Source organism: Nanorana parkeri, unplaced genomic scaffold, assembly GCF_000935625.1.
Source record: "Nanorana parkeri isolate BGI_ZX_2015 unplaced genomic scaffold, ASM93562v1 scaffold97, whole genome shotgun sequence".
Lineage (NCBI taxonomy): Eukaryota > Metazoa > Chordata > Amphibia > Anura > Dicroglossidae > Nanorana > Nanorana parkeri.
The window spans coordinates 1,632,129-1,645,399 of NW_017306365.1; the positions used below are offsets into that span (position 1 = coordinate 1,632,129).

General features: G+C 44.6%; 1 protein-coding gene across 2 annotated transcripts in view; it reads left to right on the plus strand.

Annotated features, from left to right (window-relative positions):
- The first annotated feature begins 2,118 nt into the window (after positions 1 to 2,118).
- Positions 2,119 to 13,271, plus strand: part of USP3 (ubiquitin specific peptidase 3) — a 29,691-nt gene continuing 18,538 nt past the window's right edge. The window contains exons 1-5 of one of the 2 annotated variants that reach the window (XM_018552765.1): positions 2,119 to 2,311; positions 7,755 to 7,815; positions 12,191 to 12,328; positions 12,437 to 12,520; positions 12,764 to 12,842. In XM_018552765.1, the coding sequence (XP_018408267.1) occupies positions 2,158 to 2,311; positions 7,755 to 7,815; positions 12,191 to 12,328; positions 12,437 to 12,520; positions 12,764 to 12,842 (516 nt within the window). In that variant the 5' untranslated portion in view covers positions 2,119 to 2,157. The remainder of the gene's footprint in view (positions 2,312 to 7,754; positions 7,816 to 12,190; positions 12,329 to 12,436; positions 12,521 to 12,763; positions 12,843 to 13,271) is intronic. The other variant, XM_018552766.1, reaches the window with a different exon arrangement.

A 13,271-nucleotide genomic window follows, 5' to 3' on the forward strand; every position in this document is an offset into this window, starting at 1 on the left:
TTTCCTTTCACATCAGTGTACCCACTCTCATATTTGAAGCCCCCCTTCACATTAGAAGCCCCTCTTTACATCAGAGCCCCCTCTTTTGACATCAGCTCTTTAGACAGCTACAGAGCCTCGACTTCTGTATTATTTTTGAAGGGTGTTTCTTTATCATGGCAATGAGAACAGCACATACTGTCCCTTCAAACCTACACTGATTAAATATGTATCTGGATAACTGACTCCTGCACTCTGCATACTTGCTCCTTACGGCTGCATTACTTACTCCTGATCCCTGCACTCTGCTTTACTTACTCCTTTTCCCTGCACTCTGAGTTACATAGTCCTGTCCCTGCACTCTGCTTTACTTACTCCTATTCCTTGCACTCTGATTACATACTCCTGTCCCAGCACTCTGCGTTACTTACTCCTGATCTGCGTTACTTACTCCTGATCCTTGCACTCTGCGTTACTTACTCCTGTTCCCTGCACTCTGAGTTACATACTCCTGACCCTGCACTTTGCGTTACTTACTCCTACCCCCTGTGTTACTTACTCCTGATCTCTGCACTCTGCGTTACTTACTCCTGTCCAATGCACTCTGAATGACATACTCCTGACCCTGCATTACTCACTCCTGACCTTTGCACTCTGCGTTACTTACTCCTGTACTCCGAGATACATACTCCTGATCCCTGCACTCTACATTAATTTCTCATGGCCCATGCGTAATTTACTCCTGATCCCTGCACTCTGCTTTACTTACTCCTGTTCCCTGCACTCTGAGTTACATACTCCTGATCCTGCACTCTGTGTTACTCACTCCTGACCTCTGTGTTACTTACTCCTGTTCCATGCACTCCGAGTTACATACTCCTGACCCCTGCACTCTACATCACTTACTCCTCTCCTCTGCACTCTACGTGACCTCTGCAGTCTGCCTTACTTACTCCTGACCTCTGTACTCTGTGATACTTACTCCTGACCTCTGCAGTATGTGTGCTTCTCCTGACCCCTGCACTTTTCAATACTTACTACTGATCTCTGCATTACTTACTACTGACCTTCTGAACTCTGCATTACCTACTACTGACCTCTGCATTATTTACTGCTGACCCCCTGCATTTTTTGCTCCTAACCTCTGTACTCTGTATTACCTTCTCCTGACCTCTGCATTATTTACTATTGACCTCTGCAATCTGTATGCCACTTGCTTCTGCATTCTGTAAGGGGAACTTATCAAAACTGGAGCAGACAGGATCTGGAGCAGTTGCCCATGGTGACCAATCAGCTTCTATCTTTGGTTTGTTCAGTGAAGCTTTGAAAATGAAAGAGTTGCCATGGACAACTGCTCCAGATTTGGTCTGCTCTGGTCTTAATAAATCCCCCTGTGTGTTACTCGCTCCCGACCTCTTATTTATTATAGGTATCTGTATAGTGCTGACAATTTACAAGGCACTTTACATTATGCACGTTCACATCAATCCCTGCCCTCAAGGAGCTTGCAATTAAAGCTCTATATCTCTTTCTGCATACATTTGGGGCCAATCTAGACAGGAGCCAACTAACTTACTAGCATTTCTTTGGAGTATGGGAGGAAACCCACGCAAACACAGGGAGAACATGCAAACTCCTTACAGATAGTGTCCTGACGGGGATTCAAATCCGGGACCTCCAGTTCTGCAATGCAAACGTGCTAACATCTACGTCCCAGAGCCACCCTCTTTGTTACAAACACCTCATGGAGGAACCAGGAGGGGAGTGGAGCAAGATTGGGCATTGCTAAGGAGACCATGGATAACTCCCTCCCATCCCAACAACAAGGAGAAAGTCTGCAGTAGCCTGAGCATTGCATCCACAACCTACTGATCGCAGTTGCAATGCTTTGCAGACTCCACTGCAAAAATCAAAATGCTAATTTGATTATTTTATTAATACGTGTGCATTCATTATTTGTACAATCTGGACTATTTCTTTAAAGAAAAAGTTTATTTATGCTTTAAATTCGATCCATTAAGTCCTTTTCTACACACTGCCCCCTCACAATGCAGACACACACACCACCGCCCACTCCTGCTTATAGTCAGGAGCAGTTGTCATGGAAACCGCCAGGAGGACGCAATGGGCGGACTAGTAAAGGCTGTGCGTCACGAGGGGGGCAGTCCTAATGGTCCCATGGTGGAAGAAGTCCCGGCTCGGTGTGATCCGTCTCAGCCAGCAGTGTCCCTCCGCACCGACATGGAGTGCCCGCACCTTACGACTAGTGTTTGCATTGCTCCGGACTACGCTGCCTTCCCCAGCGGTTGCCCCTCTTCGTGGTGCTGCAGCGGTGAGTGTGCTTACTCCTCCCCGCGCTTCGCCCGTAGGGGAGGACGTAGCGCCGCCTGCCTATGCTCAGGAAAGTCCCCGGCTCCGGGCGCGGCCTACTGGGGGTAATTGTTATTGTTCAGGGCAGGGAGAACCGGATAAAGCGATCACTGGGAAACGCTGTGAATGTGTGACCATTGTGGGCTCATTGTTAGAGCTGCCGGTGACATCCATATTTTTCTGTGTGTACGCTGGAAGATCAATGGAAGCCGTTATGCAGTGTGCCTGGACCTAGAGACTGACAATAAAGCGTCCCTCCAAACACGTGCACGGAGGAGTCCATCTCCCATCCATATACGTCTAATATATAGGTGCAATCAGTTTGTATGAGGCTGTGGCAGGCATCCCCCCCATTGTTCCGAGCTGTCACTGATGACACATGCACTATAGTCTCTGCTCATCTAATCATCATGATGTGGTCACACACATCCTGTCAATACCATAGTGCTGACTTCCTTCTAAAATCTTATTCAAGCCATCATCTTTCTCTAAATAATGAAATGCACTCCTAAATCCGCCAGCACAGGCACCACTTCATGGGAGATGCTTTGTTTTCCCATTGTATTGGTAGCTCCCTGCTCTATAATACATGCCCATCCTATATGAATATATTATGGATCTTGTGCTGGGGGGGTTTGGATGACATCCTATAAGACAAGTCTATGTAATAAAGATCCTTTGTATTTTTAAGACCTGTTTTTTATATTAGCACATTGGTGGTGTTGACTTAGCACACCTTTTTGTCTTGTCATTGTGTTCACCGGCTTAGTGTCCCACATTAATGTCAGTCTTCTGTATTATTTGTCTGCTGCCTTGAGTTCTTGTGAGTGAATGTTGTCATCGGAGGAGCTAGGAAATCCCTAGGTGTGTGTCTGGGTGGAAGGGAGGATGGCGCTGGGGAGGTGACTACGTGGGAACATGCCTTTCATTGTTAGAGTCCTTCTCTGCAATGCTTGTGGTTCCTGAATCCTGATTTCCTTGGGCGAGGCTGCTTGTAGTAGTTTTTCTTCAAGATTCTCCCCTGGTACCCGTTCTTCTATCATCGTTACCATTTAAGGTTGAATATAGCTTAGACTGAGATTTCCCAATTTACACAATGACCGGGGCAATTTCCTGGTCAAGACATAGGTGCAGATGACAGTACTGAGATCACATGCATGCGTGGGTACAGCCATGTGTCATAGGAATAGTGGATGTGTTGGTGGGGTTTAATAGGATGTTACCATGGAAACCACATGATGTATTATCTTTTCAAAGGGCTTAGTTGGTGTATATGGTAGTTCAGTGGACCTGGTAATTATAATGTGGGAGTTTATTAAATTTGCTCTCTTAATATTATTATTGTTATTATTATTATTATTATTCAGGATTATGTAGCACCAACAGTTTTTGCAATGCTTTGCAAAGTAAAGGAAGAAAGTACAACCCAATTCAGTGCAGGAGGGTTAGAAGGGCCCTGTACGTGAGAGCTTATAATCTAAAAGGTAATCATTGAAAGATGAGCTGATGGAGGAAGTAGAAGTACAGATTTTATGCTACATTATAGACTTCCTTGAAGAGAAGAATAATTGCCTCTGCTTGTAGAATATTCGTACTTGTTGGTTACAGATGTAAGGGAACAGGAAATGATATCCTCCATCAGGAGATTCATCTTTAAACAAACCAAGGAGAGAGATGAATAGAATTGTCTCAATCTGACTGCAGCCCATGCAGAGGATGGATCAATATGTTCACAGACAGGCAGGTCGATTATGTTTTGGGGGGTTGAATGTGAGGAATAAGGGTATCCAGGATAAAATATATGCAACGTTATCACTGGGAGACAAAGGGATCTCTCTTCTCGTCACTCGCTACCTTGCAGAATTGTGTGTGTGTGTGTGTCTATATATGTACTTCTAAAGAGTGTATAAAGCGAATTCTCAATAAGAGTTTTAGGTGTATCAAAATATTTGAATGAATCCAAGGGTGAATACATTAATATAGAATTCAGGAGTCGGTCTATCTAATCCAGGAGACAGCAGGATATTTTTTAGGAGCCAGCTCCATTGACAACAACAAGAGAAAACTTCAAAAATGAGGCACCAGCTGTCATTTTTATGGAGCGTTGGCGACCTGGCTCCTGGGATTTGTCCAGCCTGAATTAGGCCAGGTTCAGACCTGAGCAACACCTGGGGCGCATGTTCCGGGGCTGTGCAATTGTGTGCTAGTGCACACAGCGGCCCCATTGATTTCAATGGGGTTACATCCGCACAGCAATCACTAAAAAAAAAAGGTACAAGTACTTTTTTTGCGACACACGAAGCATGGCTTTTTTTTTTTTTTTATAGCTGCAATTTTTTTCATCAACTTTTGTCAAAGGAGTCGGTCTGAAAAATCTTGATGGAACAGTCACTGCTATTGCTGTTCAGGTATTCTGTCAGGATACAGTAGACTGACGGGGGGATTTCCCCATCTACGCTGTTGAGATGGATGGGGAAATTGAGAGTTTATTTCTTGCCTAGCTCGCAAAAAAAACAGTGTATGGCCACCCTTAGAAGCCATTTTACCTCACTTTGGAGTGATTTCCTTTTGTGTACTGTCTTTCCCTGGGGACAGAAGGCAAAAAAAGACAAAACTTCTTTTAAGGTTTTAAACATTTTCCTGTAATAAATTAAAAAAGTTGTGAGGTTAGCCTGTAAATGTCAGCTGGTTTAAAATGGTGTTTCATCATTGCTGGGAGGATATCCTGCAAGTAAAGAGCTTGGTATCTGTGTTTTCCTACCATTTACAGAAAGCCGCCTTCTATTTCCATTACATTAACAGAATAGTATCTCTCTAGCAGTAGCAGAAGTATCCCAGACCAGAGGAAAGGGTCGAAACAATTTATTAAAGTGACACTAAACTCAGCACCAGGACAAATAAAATAAGGAATGGGACAGACTACTATGGGCAAAAGCCACACTTTTACACTTGTGGTTCAAAGTGACACTAAACTCAGGAGTTACTTAAATCTTAAAAATACATTCAAGTTCCCTAACCAATAACATAAATGTAACTTATTTGTGTATTACTCGGCTGTAGATCCTCAACTCATCTCTGAATTGGTGCTGACACTGTCCTTCCTTCTTCCTACTTTTGTTCCCCATGTATGTTGTAAAGTAGCCACCGCACCAAGCTCACTCCTCTGATGGAATACAATCTCATACTACTTTGTATCGAAATTATAGTCCATTATGGGAGTGAGCTTGGTGCAGTGGCTACATTACTATACACACAGGGACCATGGGGAATAAAAGTAGCCCCCTCCAGAGGATCTACAGCCGAGTGATACACAAATAAGATACATTTTAATTAACCTTCCTGGCGGTAATCCTGAGTGTGGCTCGGGGTTCATTTTCAGTACCAAAAGTGGTAACCCCAAGCCACACTAAGGATTACACTGTGCGTCACTTACCTTGTCCCTACGAGCCCCGCTGTGTCCTCCACCTAATGCCGGCATCCGTCTTCCGGGTTCCTTCCTTTGCGAGCGCCCACGTTGCACAGGGGCAGAACCGGCGGGAAATTTAAAAGTAAAAAATACTGAGATAGTCAGACTGCCAGGGAGGTTAATAGTTAAAGGATAACTATGGGGTTAAGGCTTTCCCCCATAGTTCTCCTTAGGGTAACGGGAGGACACAAACTAGCGTCCTCCCGTCACCCTAGGCTCAGAATACAGTGAGCTACAGCTGGCGGTATACTGAGACGCCGCAGCTGAAGCGAATCCCGACAATTGTGCCGGGATCCGCCCAGCTGCGTGACTGACAGCTGGCTCTGCCTACCTAGAGGCAGAGCCAGCTGTACCCGCCCCCTCCCCCGTCCGTTCCGCCAGTCATCGCTGGCGGAGCGGGGAATCCAGCCCCTCCCCTGTCATGGCAGAGAGCCGTGACAGGATCGAGAAGTGAGCGAATACCAGTATGTGTTCGCTCACCTCCCGATCTACTGAGCCGACCTGTGACAGTCTCATTGTCACAGGTCGGCTAGAACTATGAGGTGAGTGAAAAGCACTCACCTCATAGTTCTCCTTTAAGGTAATTGAATGCATTTTAAGATTAACTCCTGAGTTTACTGTCACTTTGAACCACAAGTGTAAAAGTGTGGCTTTTGCCCATAGTAGTCTGTCCCATTCCTTGTTTTATTTGAAAGATGAAAATATTTGCTGTGAATGACAACTCCTCTTTTTTAATCCTGTTATTTAGATGTTGGGTCCTTTTTTTGTTTTTTAAAAAAAACAAAGACTCTTTTTTTGACCTTCTTTTTTTATTTCTTTGTAAGTGGGCAAACTTACAAAATCTGCAGGGGATCAAATCATTATTTGCCACAGTGTATACTGTATGTACAGTAGAGTGTAGGTTTTTATTGGACATCTATATGTAATTTAATTGGGGGGTGCAGGTGGCTAGGATCAGGGCACTGACTTAGGTCTTGTTCATACCTAGGCGTATTGCAAATGCGCGTCTGTCGCGTGTTTTTTTTTACCGTGACCGTCGCGCTTTTCCGAAGGCTACTTGGCTGTATAGCAATGGAAACGCGCAACAAAACGGCCCAAAGTAGTACCTGTACCTTTTCAGGCGTGGGCCGTTTTGTTGCGCGTTACGGACGAGCGGAAATACGCCAAGGTGGGAACGAGACCATTGAATACAATGGGATTTATATTTTTGAGCGTTTTGTAGAGCGTTCGTCGAGCGTAGAATGCGCTACAAAACGTTCAGGTGTGAACGAGGGCTTAGAGCAGTACAGTGATTTAGTGGTTAGCACTTTTGTCTTGCAGCATTGGGGTTCCTTTTGGTTTGTATCCCGGTCAGTTCACTATCTCCATGGAGTTTGCATGTTTTCTCTGTGCTTGTGTGGGTTTCTTTGGGTACCCATTTTCTTCTCGCACTCCAAAAGACATTCTGGTAGGTTCATGTGTGCCTAAGATGGCTGCCTCATCTGCCCCAAGAGTAGATAAAGCCACTTTGAGTCCCTAGGGAGTGCCGGTGTTCGCTCACTTCTCGATCCTGTCACAGCTCTCTGCCGTGACGGGAGGGGATGGTTTCCCCCCTCCCCGCTCCGCCAGTACTGACTGGCAGAACGGACGAGGGAGGGGGCGGGTACAGCTGGCTCTGCCTCTAGATAGGCAGAGCCAGCTGTCACTCACACAGCTGGGCGGATCTCGACATCGATGTCGGGATCCGCTCTGGCGTCTCAGTATACCGCAAGCTGTAGCTCGCTGTATACTGAGCTTAGGGTGACGGGAGGACGCTAGTTTGTGTCCTCCCGTTACCCTAAGGAGAATTATGGGGAAAAACACTGACCCCATAGTTCACCTTTTTAAGGGATAGAGCCTTTTTGATATTTTCTGTTTGTGAATAAAGACTCATACCTGTGTATATTTTGATGTGTTGCAGTGTGCCGTTCAAATAAAAGTCCTTGGGTCTGTCTGACTTGTTCCAGTGTGCACTGTGGAAGGTGAGTATTGGGTAATACTGTTTTGGTTTAGTTTTTTTTTCCTTTTAACTGGTTGATTTGTATGACTAACTTTACAGCTCCTCCAGCAACATTTTAAAGAGGACTATGGGGTAAGTGTTTTTCCCCATAGTTCTCTTTTAGGATCACGGGACGACATATACTAACCTCCTCAGCTATTGCCCGCAATATACTGAGAGCGCCACAGCCAGGACGGATCCCAATAATACTGTTAAGATCCATCCAGCTGCTTGAGTGACAGATAGCTCTGCCTATCTAGGGGCAGCTGTGCCCTCCCCCTCCCTCATTTGTTCCTCCACTCAGCGCTGAAGGATCGGAGGGGGAATCCCTGCAGGGAGCGATGACTGACAGTCACCGCTCTCTGCCGGGAGACGATCGGGAAGTAAGCGGATTATTTTCAATGGCCCCCGTTCACACCTGAGCAGCAAAACGCCAGCTGAATAAGGCCAAATGCCCGAAAAGGTACATGAGTTTTAGGCAGTTAACAGCGCATTTTTGCCCCATAGAAATGCGCGTCAAAAGTATGTTGCACATATTCGCGCACGCTTTTGCCCGTTTAGATGCGCTTTCATCTATTGCCTGCAATGTTTCATGAGCTGCCTGTCAAAATGCGCATCTTCGTGCACAGTGCACAACGCACATGAACGCGCATATAGCCGCACACTAAACACGCACGTACAAACGCGCAAAAAGTATTCCACCTAGGTGTGAACCCAGCCTAAAAAGCTCTTCCTTACTGAATATCCACCATACTTAATATTGCTCAGGGGTGTGAAAATTTTGGAAAAAACTACTTGTCCAAGGACTAAAGCGGGGGCCGAATCTACTTGTCCCTCATAACAATCTACTTGTCCTGATACAAAAAAAATGTGCGGTAGCCTCCGCATGTATGGGGTTACATCTGGGTGGCAATCGCTGAAAAAAAGGTACATGTACCTATTTTTACGACCTGCACCGCGCAGTGTTTTCAACCGTGATCGTGTGGGATAGCCCGGGCGTTATTGCTGCAGGAAAACGCGCAATCTGCTTGGCACGACTGGGGTGCCATTAGAAAATAATGGCACTGACAGCAGGATCGGCGGTGGTGTGCGATTCCGTGACCACCCAGCCATCCGCTCGGTTTCGTGCACGATGACCGGGCAGTCACAGATCGCACACCACCGCCGATCACGCTGGCAGTGCCATTATTTTCGAATGGCACCCCAGTCGTGACAGGCAGGTTGCGGTGATTTACGAGCGGTAGCACACAATCGCAGTTTATTTACATTCAGATGGGGCAGCGGGACTGGTTTTCATTTTTAATTTACTTTGTAAAAATTTTTCATTTGTTTTATTATTTTTACATTTTGAGTTAGTTACATTTTTAACTTATTTATGGTTTATTTTTTTTAAACCTTTTTTTTTTTAACTTAACTGTAGTGCTATCACACAGTGATAGCTTTTGGAGGTGACGGGTTCTCTTTATTGACATCGCAGCGCCACTTGTTTAAAAAAGTCAAACCAGCCCTGCTGTGAAAAAACTACTTGCCCGGCGCCCGGAACTACATGTGTCGGGCGATACGAATTCCACACCCCCTGTTGCTTCTCTTTTACTTGAGTGAATGCTACTTCAAAATATTATTTTTGTATATAAGAAGTAGCTTATGTCATTCTCACTATTTTACTCTCTGACTGGGACACTCTCTCGCCCGTCCCTGTGTGACATTGTACCTTGTCATCTACCCCCTGACCCCCTATGACTCTATCTTTCCCCCACCAAACTCTGTGCTGCATGCTGTGCTTCCTTCCTTCTCCTGTTTTTGCGCTGCAGACTGGGCACTCTTTGCTCTCAATGATGTTGCTTTGCTAAACTCTTTAGTTTCAAATGTCTTTCTCAAGGACTATGGCTTTATAGACTCGTTGCAAGTTGTATTGTTTGTTAGCAAATGGAGGTTTTAGGGCTGCAACCAACTAATCGATTAGTTGATAATAATCAATGAGAATAATTGTCAACTATTCTCGTCATCGATTAGTTGGTTGGATCCCCAAGCTCTCTCCTCCATGCTGGGAGGAGAGCACAGCAAGCAGTGGCGGGGGCAATAGCCAGCCTGCTATTGCAATGTGAAATGGCCAATGCCAGGCAGGCTATTGCACCAGCCCACTACCTGCTGTATTTACATTCAGCTGCTGTCTGTGGAATCTTGCCACTGCTACTGTCATTCCCTGGCTGAAGCTATTCAAGCGTCATGTGCTTACAATACAATTGTTATAAAAAGAAATGATAAATGGTGTGAATAAAGTGATTTTCGGTTTTGGCCTGAGAAAATCTGCTGCGGGAGGTGCGTTGCAGTGGCACACTAAGCGTGTCTCCCACCCGCAGTGTGATTACCCGCACTGCAACGTACGGTACTGCAATGCCGTGTGTTCCAGTGCAGTGCGATTGCAAAAAAATGGGCATGCAGTTTTATTCTGAAGTAAACTTTGTTTGTAACACTCCATTGATGTATTTCATTTTAAGTTAAGGATGCTATTTATTTCATTTTTCTTATCCGATTAATTGAAAAAATAATCAGCCAACTAATCGATTATGAAAATAATCATTAATTGCAGTCCTGGGAGGTTTACTACCGTACTGTGCTGATTCAAAAGCATCCCAGCAGCAGAACTTGCATGCAGGAATGTAAATCTACTTCTCAGTTTATTTGCAGAAATGTCAGAGGGCTCAGCATGTACTTTTAGATTATGTGCAGACAGACAGGATAGATACAAAGACAGATCCCATATATGTATTTCATCTGTGTATTTTGCCTAGAGTTCAGCTTTAATCAGCCTATAAAAATTAAATGACCATTTTTGATCTGGCTGTTTTTGACCCAGTCAACTGACAATCTAATGTTTGTAGTGGCAGACAGCTGTCTACTGACCTTCAGTTTTTAGGAGAAACTCCAGTGAGGCAGTTAGGAAAACCCATCCCAATTCTCCCCCAAGATGGGCAGTACTAGCATCGCTTACTGTACCTGAATGCTCTCTCTTCTACATAGAGAAAAATGCCTGGGAAAGGACTTTATGACCTGTCCTTCCTGGTCCCAGCAGGGAGAAACAACAGTTCATGCATGACCCAAAGTGTCATCAGTTCCATGTTTAGTACACATTGAGACATAGATCTTTTATTATTACTTAGTGCTATCCACTGTGCACTGGCTGGAGTACTGCCATGTACCCACTTTTTTTTATGTCTTTCTGTGATCATTCTCCTCCTGTTCTTCCCTTAAATGCTACCATCAATGCCTATTGTCTTTGGACATAATGCTTTTATCCATACTTGCTGTTCTATCTAAACATTTTCCTCCATTCATTCATACTCTCCTCCCCTCTATTCATTTTTCTTTACTTCCTTATGTGCCGGCTTTCCTCCTCTCTGTGATCATTCTCCTTCAAGTCTGTTAATGCCTTCTGTCATCAATGAACATTCTCCACTGATTTCATCTATGCCCACTTGCCTTTGCTCTGTTGAATCTCTTCCTCTTACATCCATGTCTGCTTACCTTCCCTCTGCTCATTCTCTTCCACCAATGCCCACTTTCCTTCAGTCTAAATATTCTCTACCTTTTGCATTCTTTGCTCTGGTCAGTCTTATCCTCCTCCACTGTGTTCACTTTCATTTGCTCTGCTCATTCTCCTCCCCTTCCACCTGTGTCCTTCCTTCTGGTCTTTCCCTTCTGCCACCCGTGTCTGCTCTCCTTCACTCTCATTTTCTTCCATCCATTGACTGACTGCTTTCCTTCACTTTGCGCTTTCTTCTCCTTTTCCACCCATGTCCGTTTACCTTCCCTCTGCTCATTCTGCCACCCTTGACCGCTCTCCTCATTCTCTTCCTCTTCCACCCATATTCCTTCTGGTCTTTCATCTCTCTGCCACCCATTCTTGCTCTCCTTTACTCAGTCCCTTCTCCTCTGGCCACCAATATCCACTTTCCTTCACTCTGCTCATTCTCCTCCTTTTTCTACCCATGTTTGTTTGCCCTTCCTCTACTCATTCTCCTGCTCTGCCACCCATGCCTGCTCTCCTTATTCTGTTCATACTCCTACTCTGCCACTTTTTTTCACTCTGCTCAATTTCCTTCTTTTCCACCTATGTCCACTAACATGTCGTCATTCTCTTCCTCTTCCACCCATGTCAGATTTCCTTTGCTCTGATCATTCTTCTTTGCTTCCACCCGTGTCCACTGTCCTTTTACTTTGCTCATTCTCCTACACTTCCACCCATTCCCACTCTCCTTCTCTCTGCTTATTCTCTTGAATGTGTCCTAGTTGCAGTAAACAAAATGGATTATCAGAAATGAACATTGCATAATGTAATTATCACTTGTGGCATAAAGGTATGTGAATGGCCATGCCAAGAAGCATTACGAGGATGCCCAAGTGCCGCTTGCCAACCACAAACAATACGAAAAATTAGAGAAGGAAAAAACACAGCACACTGTATGTATGGATTGCAGCAGCTACAGCACATTTTGGTAAGTCTGGTTAGTTACTGTTTTTTGAAATATCAGCAGTATTGTTATTCCTTTCTATGGTAGCGAAACACCAGAAATGCAGTTCTTTCAAGAATCTCTTGCTTGCAGTTACCGGTGTGATGATTTTGTGGTGAATGACACAAAGATGTGTTCTGTCCAGAAAGTTCGAGAGCACTTGCAGAACCTGGAGAAGTAAGTAGACTGGCATTCTTCTTTCTGTTTCTGTTACTTTTATTAGAGACCCACATTGTTGAGTCAAGCTTTCCAGCTCTAGCTGTCCTGTAGCTTCAAAACGTCTAATATTCTTATTCAGTTTGTGGTCAAGAGCAAAATATTCTGTTTTAAAAAAGTGTTTGTCATAGAGGACTGTTTAGATTTCAGATTTTGTGTTATAGACAGACATCTGCCATTTTGTACTTCTTTGTTTTTTGATAGCTCTGCATTCACATCAGATAGACACAGAAAAAGGAAATTCTTGGAAAACTCTTCACACAAGAAAATGCTTAAATTAAATGTAAGTAACAGTCTGCTACACTATTATTAATATTATTATTATTACTGAGCCCTGCGCTTTGAAATGGCATGCATTTATTGGTCAGAAGCGCTTCTCATTGGTCAGCATGGCCAATGAATGCTCGCTATTTAGAGTGGATTTTAAAATCCCGACTGCAGGGTTGTGCTATGCTGTATGGGTCGTACATCGGCAGCTGCGGAGGGGAAGGGGTGTTTATTGGCAGTTACAAGCAGCAAGGGGAAAGGGAGGATAGGGCAGATTGGAGAAGGTAATTCCATATTCCAAAATTCTCCTGGGAAAGTGTAATTACTTGAATATCCCTCATTGTAGAGACGCTGCTGGGAGCCTGTGATGGCTCCATATCTGCCCTATCTGCCCAGAATTCCAGTTTGCTGAATTAGCCTGTGGTATATACTAGTAGCCAGTGAA